This window comes from Gossypium hirsutum, chromosome A05, assembly GCF_007990345.1.
Source record: "Gossypium hirsutum isolate 1008001.06 chromosome A05, Gossypium_hirsutum_v2.1, whole genome shotgun sequence".
Classification (NCBI taxonomy): domain Eukaryota; kingdom Viridiplantae; phylum Streptophyta; class Magnoliopsida; order Malvales; family Malvaceae; genus Gossypium; species Gossypium hirsutum.
In genome coordinates this window covers 24,449,587-24,459,898 of record NC_053428.1, presented here as the reverse complement: position 1 = coordinate 24,459,898, position 10,312 = coordinate 24,449,587, and the positions used below count along the sequence as shown (strand labels likewise).

At 38.4% G+C, this 10,312-nt stretch overlaps 1 protein-coding gene across 1 annotated transcript; it reads left to right on the top strand.

The window, feature by feature from the left end:
* The first annotated feature begins 637 nt into the window (after positions 1–637).
* Positions 638–1,430, top strand: LOC121229507 (uncharacterized). Its single transcript, XM_041114065.1, has 2 exons — positions 638–895; positions 1,176–1,430. Exons 1-2 carry the CDS (start codon positions 680–682, stop codon positions 1,350–1,352), a joined length of 393 nt encoding a protein of 130 aa, XP_040969999.1. The 5' UTR covers positions 638–679; the 3' UTR covers positions 1,353–1,430.
* Positions 1,431–10,312: the final 8,882 nt, after the last annotated feature.

Below are 10,312 nucleotides of genomic sequence, written 5' to 3'. Positions count from 1 at the left end.
AGATAAGAAACAAGAAAATAAAATAATATAATATGACAAATTTAATATAAAATTGGTTGATTTGATGACATAGTGGTGATACTAATGATAACACAATAATAATGACATAGAACACAATGATATCAATAAAATAATAAGGACAAAAATAGCTCCAATATTAACAATAATGACAATAATAGAATAACAACAATAACAAATAAAGAATAATAATGATTATAACTATTATGTAAAACAGTGATATAAATAGTAACAACAATAATGATAAAATATAAGAAATAATAGAATAATGGCAATAATAATAAGTAGCAATAATAGAATTAATAATAAAAATAAAGTTGATTAATTAAAAAAGGACTATATTGAATTTTGGAACACAAATTTGGGGCGAATTCAAAATAAAAGGAAGGGAGGACACATTGAAATGCGCTAAGAAAGTAGAGGGATCCCATGCGCAAATAGACCATTCGGTCAAAATGCGCGGATCCTCCGTGGGCGTAGGGCGGGTCGCGTGTGGGAGGTCCAAAACTGTGTCGTTTTGGCACCTGGACCCCCCACTCCCAAACGGCGCCGTTTTACTGCTAATATAAACCAAAAAATATTTTTTTTACTTCACTTTTTCATATTTTCTAAAAAAAACTGAAGGGGCCTCAGTTTTTCTCTCAACACCCTCCCTTCTCAAATGGCCGACGGTCTCTCAAGACCTCCGTCGCACCACCAAAGTGGCCGGCGACCGCCGCCGAAGAATGGGCCCGTTAGCCCCTGCTCCATGGCATCCTTGAGAGCCAAAGCTCCCTCAACCCATGGGAGTCGAAAACAAAGGAAGTTCTCAGCCTCTTGGACCCGATTCGGGCGATGGATGAGAGACCCTCCGACGGCGCAACCATGGCCACTTCCGGTGAGTTCCCCTCCCCCTTTATTTTTTGCTTTTGTTTTTTTTATTATAGTTATTTAAAATAGATTTGCAAAAGGCGAAAAAAATAAAATAAAATAAGATAAAACAAATAAATAAGAGAAAACGAAGAAGAAAATAGCACAGATTCAACCTTTAAAATTTTCTATTCAGCTTTTGATTTCTGATGTGGGTTTTTTACCCAGAAAATCGAAGCCCCTTTGTTTACATGCTTGTTTCGGCTTTATAGCCTTATTTTTGCTCTCTGTTCTTTGTTGTTTTGCAGGTTTTGCAGAGCAAGTGGGCATGGGCGGTGGTGGCAGGTGCTTGGGCGGTGGCAGCTGGTGTCAGACGCGTGGGGGTATGGGGTGCAGACGGTGATGGGCATGCGGGGGGTTTGCTGGTATGGGCCCGGGCAGATTTTGGGCTTTACAGCTGCCCCTCTTTGCTCGTTGTCGTGTAACGAAAACAGAGCAAAGACCAAGAAAGACCAAATTTGCCCGGGCTTGCCGAGCCTTGGCTTCTTTTGGTGCTTTTCTTCTTCAAGTAGCCTCGTTTTGTTCTACTGTGTCTCGTTGCTTCAATCCACTTCACTGCGCTCCAGAGAAACATGACTTAAATCTATTTTGCTGCAACTCCATGGGGATGAGATTTGTTGTTTTTAGTCTGCTCCACTACTGCTTAGGGAGATAAGACTTGTGCTCTTCACTCTATTCCACTGTTGAATGCAGGGAGATAGAGTTATCGGCTTCGATGTACTCCACTGTAGTCAGGGAGGTAAAATCTGCCATCGTCGATCTGCTTTCTTCGATCTTCTTCACCACCAGTATGGGAAAACAAAATCTGCATCGTCGGTCCACTTCCTACCAATATAGGAAGATAGGATCTGATATCTTCGATCTATTTCACGCCAATGAAGACAAGATCTGCTTTCTTCGATCTACTTCACCACCAATATGGGAAGACAATATCTGCTTTCTTCGATCTACTTCGCCACCAATATGGGAAGACAAGATCTGCATCTTCGATCCACTTCCTACCAATATAGGAAAATAGGATCTGATGTCTTCGATCTACTTCACGCCAATACATGAAGACAAGATCTGCTTTCTTCGATCTACTTCACGCTAATGCATGAAGACAAGATCTGCTTTCTTCGATCTACTTCGCCACCAATATGGGAAGACAAGATCTGCATCTTCGATCCACTTCCTACCAATATAGGAAGATAGGATCTGATATCTTCGATCTACTTCATGCCAATACATGAAGACACGATCTGCTTTCTTCGATCTACTTCGCCACCAATATGGGAAGACAAGATCTGCATCTTCGATCCACTTCCTACCAATATAGGAAGATAGGATCTGATATCTTCGATCTACTTCATGCCAATACATGAAGACACGATCTGCTTTCTTCGATCTACTTCGCCACCAATATGGGAAGACAAGATCTGTATCTTGGATCCACTTCCTATCAATATAGGAAGATAGGACCTGCTATCTTCGATCTACTTCACGCCAATACATGAAGACAAGATCTGCTTTCTGCGATCTACTTCGCCACCAATATGGGAAGACAAGATCTGCGTCGTCGATCCACTTCCTACCAATATAGGAAGATAGGATCAGCTATCTTCGATCTACTTCTTGCCCCGGGAGATAGAACTATCAGCTTCAATGTACTCCACTGTAATCAGGGAGGTAAAATCTGCCATCTTCGATCTGCTTTGCTGCCAAATACAGGAAGGCAAGATCTGTAATCTTCTATCTATTTCACTGCCAAATACAGGGAGATAGAGTTATCGGCTTCAATGTACTCCACTGTGGTCAGGGAGGTAAAATCTGCCATCTTTGATCTGCTTCGCTGCCAAATACAGGAAGGCAAGATCTGCAATCTTCAATCTATTCCACTGCCAAATACAGGGAGATAGAGTTATCGGCTTCAATGTACTCCACTGTGGTCAGGGAGGTAAAATCTGCCATCTTTGATCTGCTTCGCTGCCAAATACAGGAAGGCAAGATCTGCAATCTTCAATCTATTCCACTGCCAAATACAGGGAGATAGAATTATCGGCTTCAATGTACTCCACTGTGGTCAGGGAGGTAAAATCTGCCATCTTTGATCTGCTTCGCTGCCAAATACAGGAAGGCAAGATCTGCAATCTTCAATCTATTCCACTGCCAAATACAGGGAGATAGAATTATCGGCTTCAATGTACTCCACTGTGGTCAGGGAGGTAAAATCTGCCATCTTTGATCTGCTTCGCTGCCAAATACAGGAAGGCAAGATCTGCAATCTTCAATCTTTACTGATCTGTCCTCTAGGGAACATGACCTGTATAATGAACCTAATTATGCCTAATGATTAGGATGGCATGATCAAAATGAATCAAATGCTCCTAACTAGACATGCGTGAATGGTATTTGAATGAATGTAGAATGTCATGAAAATAATTCCTTAATGCTTAGGTTATCATCGCTCAAAAGCTTATTAAGGCTTTATCACTAACGTGTCGCAACGCCTTCTTGACCAGCCGGCATTTCCAAAGAAACACGTAATCTGATTGCCCCCACTGTGAACATCGAAGTTCAACCCACTGGGACATAAAATTTGTACCATCAATCTCCCACTGTAACCCTAGGGTAGAAAGATATGGCTTTTGTCAATCTTCTCCTATCGCAAATCAAGGGTATAAGATTTAAATCCTTCTGGTCCCTTACATCATTCCCAATGTGTCGTACCAATGACTCATGCGCAAACGAGGGCTCTCCTTCCCGAGGTAACCTCTTCCTATTGCCTGAAGATCATCACTTTCTTGTTTATTCAAGCTTTGTCACCAACATGGCGTCTTGTCAATCAACGCGTTTGACAACAAAAATCCAAAGAGAAAGTCTAAACTTAGACTATTCCTTCCCAAATTTCCAACCTTTAAATTTGGAGTGTTCTAAACAATTGTCCTGCTTCAGGCTCCTATATTATTTAGAAACTTTTCAGAGTAATATGCAAAACTTCCTTCGTGAAAGTTTTATTAGTCCATTAATCATTATTCCAATGCAACATGCTTGCAAAAGATCATAACGATAGATAAAATAGAATTGATTTGAGAGCATAGCTCAAAATGGATAAACTATCAAGGATAGCAAGAATAAAAGGGGAATTAATTGGGAACACGTATCTTGAAAAAGAATGAAGTATTCCAAGAGAAAAAAAAGTATGAGGACAAGATGCCCCAGATATCGTAGCTTAAACTTCTCTGTACCAACTCTTTGAAAGACCATTCTGTGTTTGACATGTGTTTAGGAGATCTACAAGACTTTGTCGATGCCCCAAGATGCTACCTACCCTTTCCTGTTGAATCAGGTATAGCAAGATCATTACATGCCCCGATTTGATCAAAATTTGAGATGCTCTGATCGCCTCATGCCCCAATTTGATCCAAAATTTGAGTCGCCCCTTTTTTAGGGTTTTCAACTCAAGCCCCTTTGGTCTCAAGGCGCCCTTTGCGGGTTTTCACCTTGGCCTCTCCTTTTTTTACTCATTTTTCTTTTATTCTTTTTCATTAATTCTCTTTTTTTTTTAAGTGAAGTATTTGTTCCTTGAATCAAAATTCTCAAGATTAGGCAAGTTCTTGCCATCTATCTTGGTCAATACCTACACTCTCCCAGATAAAGCCTTCCACATAAGGTCCTTCTGGCTTGACATCCACTTTATTCTGAAGTCCCCTTTGTATGGGAAGGATCTTCTTTGATATCGGGTCCCCCTTGTGGAATTCTCTGGAGCAAACCTTGTTTTGGTGAACTCATACCATTTGCTTTTGGTACATTTGACCATGATAGATATTTTGAACATTCCTCTCCAACCAGGATTGGATCCAAAAACTCAAAGAGAAGGAAATCTCGACCTCAATAGGTGAAACCGCAATAAGCCCAAAAAGAGGGCGTTGCCCTGAGAGAGTTTTTTTTGGCGACAGACTGCAAACTTCTTATATTTTGCTCTTGTTCAAATTTAGTGCATTGTCAAATATGATTCTTTTCGACTTTTCGTGATTTTTCAAAAAATTTGCTGTCGACTTCGTGACATTGGCATATGAAGCAGCTTCTTCCCGTGAAGATAAACTGATGACCACCAGACCCTTTTTTTGGCGAGATCGACCTAGTAACCTTCATACCTCACATGGACTCCATTGATTTTTCGTAAGGTGGAATCTGTTTTCACCTTGTTCTACCCTCCTCAATAAGTACGGAGATAGGCCACAATCTATGTCATCTTCGAAGTCATGAGATTTCTCTAAACACATGTCTCGCTCAAAAGGAGATTCTGAGTCTGTAGCAGTGTCATTCATGTCGTTGATATTCAGGGACCTGTTGTTGGTGCAAAAGAATATACAAAGAATGTATGAATTTAAGAATAATTATCTGTACAGTATAATTATGAATGAATGAATGATTTTGGAGAAAGAATGAAAGATTAAAAATAATTATTCATAAAGAATGAAAGAATATTAGCTCAAAAATGATCGCAAAGATGCATTTCATTAAAATAACGACGTTCAGACATGAGCCTATTTCACAAAAAATTCATATTGCTTCAGGCTAAAAGCAACAAGTTTGTTCTGAATATTACTCTAAGTAGGCTCTAAATACTACAGAGACTTCTTTTACAGTCTGATTTATTTAGAACACTTCCAAGTTTATGAGGGCAGACATCTAACAAAGTTCCCTCTTCAGTTGTGTCTTCATGCATGTCATTGATGTAAACACTTCCCAATATCTCTTCATACATCGTATTCACCTTATTGTCAATCATGATTGGGTAGCAGATTTTTTGCAGTAGATGAGTCACCCAACTTGACAATACCCATGTTGATGAGTTTTTCAACTAGTTTCTTGAAGGTGATGCAATTCTCTATTGAGTGCCCCGTAATTCCTGCGTGGTAGTCACAGTGTGTGTTCGTATTATACCACTTTGGATATGGAGGTTGTGGGGGTTTTGAGTAGGAAGGGGAAACAACATGCGCATCGAATAAATTTTGATACAACTCTTCATACGACATTGGAATTGGTGTGAACTGAAGGTTCTCAGTACCTGGTTTCACTCCAGGTTCTTGTCTCAATGAGCCTTGTTGGTTAGCGACCATTTTTCTTGGCTGATTCACCGTAATTGGTTTTGAATAACCCTTGCTATATGTACTCGTGTTGTTCACCTCATTGTCTTTGTGCTTTGGGGTTGATCTCTTGATGCCTTCTTCCGCACCTATCTTCCCACTTCTTATTGCATTTTCAATCATTTCACCAGACATCACTACATCTGAGAAGCTCACGGTAGCACTTCCTAACATGTGGTTAATGAACGGTGCTTTCAGAGTGTTGATGAAAAGCATCGTGGTTTCTTTCTCTAAAAGAGGCGGCTGGACCTGTGTCGCGACCTCTCTCCATCTTTGGGCATATTGCCTAAAGCTCTCACTTTGCTTCTTTTCCATGTTCTGCAATGCGATTCTATCGGGTGTCATATCTGTCACATGACTGTATTGCTTCATAAAAGCTTGCGCCAAGTCTTTCCATGAATGGATGTTGACGCGGCTTAACTGGTTGTACCACTTAGCTGCAGACCCGATCAGACTGTCCTGGAAGCAGTGGATCAACAGTTGATCATTGTTGATGTATCCTGTCATTCTTCGACAGAACATAGTTATATGAGCTTCAGGACAACTAGTCCCGTTGTACTTTTCAAACTCCGGCATTTTGAATTTGGGAGGGAGTACTAGGTCAGGTACCAAACCCAAGTCCTTGGCGTCGACTCCACAATGGTAGTCGGTGTTCTCCATGGCTCTAAATTTCTCCTCTAGCCATCTACATCGGTCCTCAAGTTGTTTTGACAAGTCCGTTTTCGCTTTCTCCATCTCTGTCATGTTATCGAGATCAGGAAACACGGGGTTGGTAGGATTATCACCGGGATTAGAACCCGAGCCTATTGGAAAGTTCATCAATGCTGGGGCACCGACCTGGTATTGGGATCTAATGGTAACAGGTGCCCTCTGCGGGTACACCTCTGGTTGCGCTTGGATGTTAGTTGGGGTGAAACCTGGAGGATAGGCAGGGTCATCGTGATCATCCCCAGCATCAACTAAAGGGCCTTTTCCTTTGTCATTCCTTCCAGTCAATAACTGCTTTACTTGGTTCATCACAGTGTTCTGGGATTCTAACATGTCTTGCTGGATTTTTTCCAGTCGTTCGTGCATCTGATCTTGCATCTCTCGTTGCAACTGTTCCAATCTTTCCAACCTTTGATCCATTGCTTTCGTTTGGCGACGAGTACCGTAGTGATATTTGATTAGATTTTTGGTGGTTTCCAGGGTAACTGAAATAATTTTACCTAGTTAGGGTCACTTCGTGAAAGTCTAATGCATATGATGCAATGTAATGCAAATGCATGAAATGAATGCCAAAAGAAACGTTGATTCTTGGTTCAATTCTATTAGAACAACTGGAATAGAAAACAAATCTATTTACATAAAGCAGATATATATACGGCTTTGCCGTCATAGGCGGGGACATTCGATCCTCTTCTTCATTCGAGCGTTAAGATAAATCTCCCGAACTCTTCAAAAGGGACATCCATTCTATCTCTTTTTTCTTCATCTGGGCCGCAACTCGTTACTCACTCATCCTTGTGATGCTCGTTGGCTTCTCTTTAAAAAGTTTAGCGGTTCTCGAATAATCTTTGTCATCTTGAGTCTTCAGGCAACGAGGCAAAGTCGTATAGTCCTCTACTGAACTATCATCCTTCTTTTGTTATATCTTCTCGGACCGTATTAGGACAACCGTATCGTCATCCACTTTATCAAGAAACCCATTTTCTTATGACAAGCTCTCTATTTAGGAATTAAACGTGAATCAACACCTCTTTTTATGATGAAAATGCAATGCAATCATGACAAAAAGAAAACATGTTAGTACAAAGCAAAAGCAAGCAAGAATAAATAGAACTCCTATTTGGGTGAATACTAGGGGTTCGAAGTGGTTCTACCTAGGGTGAGCTCCTAAGGTTCACTACATGAGGTTTGGTTCTAAAGTAAGGGTACCTGAACCAGCAGATTCCTCGATCCACACCCATTGTAGGCTCATGCAGACCGAGTTCGGTTCAGGGGGATACATTTCTCTATGGCCATGCGGAGATGAAAATCTCACGAAGACATAGGTACGGATGTATCCCGGAAGTGATTCACTATCCCATGCGGAGGTGAAAACCTCACGAAGGCGTAGTTTCTCACTCCCACTTAAAAGGGTATGACCAGCGGTCATGCAATGCAATGTGCAGAGGTATAAAATAAAATACAGAACACGATAAAAAAAATAACTCAAAACAGAAGAGATGCAATGAGAGGATCGTAAATTTAAATCGAATTTTCCACTTTCAACAAAAAGACAAGAAATAATCAACACATGGCTTGACTCTCTTATTGTCCCCAGTGGAGTCGCCAAGCTGTTGACACCATTTTTTTGATGGAAACGGGGTTGACTTGGATTTAAAAAAAGAATGAAAACGGGAGTCGCCACCAATCCTTTTTTTGACGAGGTGTGATCGGGTCACCTCAAAAAGTGGTTGTTTTTAATAAATGATTTAATCTTATTAAAACAACGATTTTGGTCTACGAAATTCAGAAAAATGAGTTCGGGAGCCGGTTACGCACGAGGAAGGATTAGCACCCTCGATACGCCCAAAATTGGTACCTAGTTGATTAATTAGTGTCTTAGTGTCGAAAATTGAAAATTTGAAGAGTTTTTAAAGAATACGATCCTTAAAAGAAAATCTGATATCGTGAATTGAAACATAAGATTCTCTTGTTCCGAAGGAATATCACATCCAGCACGTTAGGACACGATACTCTAAACCATCGAAACCAAGATCACCTTATAGTTTAATGAAACCATACTTTGAAGCTTTAAGAGGATATTTGGCTATTTAGTCAAACGAGAAATCGAAACCCAGCACGTTAGGGCACGTTTTCTCGAGTTTCCAAACGCGAAATATTGCCTTATTTAGAAAAATTTTCCTTTTGGTGTTTAGTGTCAATGCTTGACAAAACAATAACGAATACGACAAGGTGAGCAAAGTAAAGTGAGTAACAACAATGCAATAGGCAAAATGAAATGACGAGGCGATTACATAAACAAAGCATACAAATAAATAAATAGAACTAACATTTAAAAAAGGCACAAGTGTACACGAATAAATAAACAAACACCAAATAACAATGATGACAATAAATACACTTATGTAAAAATGTATATGCATGTATAATTTAAAGCCATAAAATAAGAAATGCATATAAATTATAGAATATGAAACATAGATAAATATATACATGTATATAAAATCGGTAAGTATTATAAAAATAAAAATGTAAATGTGTTTATATATATTTACAAATTGTGATAATATAAAATATATGTATGTGAATTATAAAATATGTGAAATATACAAAAAGCATTTTTAAGAATATAAAGAATATATATAAGTATGTATATGATGTAAAATATGCATAAATATATGTAAGTATATAAGAATTATGAAATATGAAAGATATATTTAAGTATGTATAAGTACGTATATATATACATAATAATTTAGAGTATAAAGATACATATAAAAATTTAAAATGAATATTACGTATGATGATTCAGAAGAAATAACATATATGCAAAACTTTTAAAATTGGTAATGATTTATAATATTTGATATATTCAAAATAATGCCAATAATTATAGTAATAATAATGTAGATAAGAAACAAGAAAATAAAATAATATAATATGACAAATTTAATATAAAATTGGTTGATTTGATGACATAGTGGTGATACTAATGATAACACAATAATAATGACATAGAACACAATGATATCAATAAAATAATAAGGACAAAAATAGCTCCAATATTAACAATAATGACAATAATAGAATAACAACAATAACAAATAAAGAATAATAATGATTATAACTATTATGTAAAACAGTGATATAAATAGTAACAACAATAATGATAAAATATAAGAAATAATAGAATAATGGCAATAATAATAAGTAGCAATAATAGAATTAATAATAAAAATAAAGTTGATTAATTAAAAAAGGACTATATTGAATTTTGGAACACAAATTTGGGGCGAATTCAAAATAAAAGGAAGGGAGGACACATTGAAATGCGCTAAGAAAGTAGAGGGATCCCATGCGCAAATAGACCATTCGGTCAAAATGCGCGGATCCTCCGTGGGCGTAGGGCGGGTCGCGTGTGGGAGGTCCAAAACTGTGTCGTTTTGGCACCTGGACCCCCCACTCCCAAACGGCGCCGTTTTACTGCTAATATAAACCAAAAAATATTTTTTTTACTTCACTTTTTCATATTTTCTAAAAAAAAC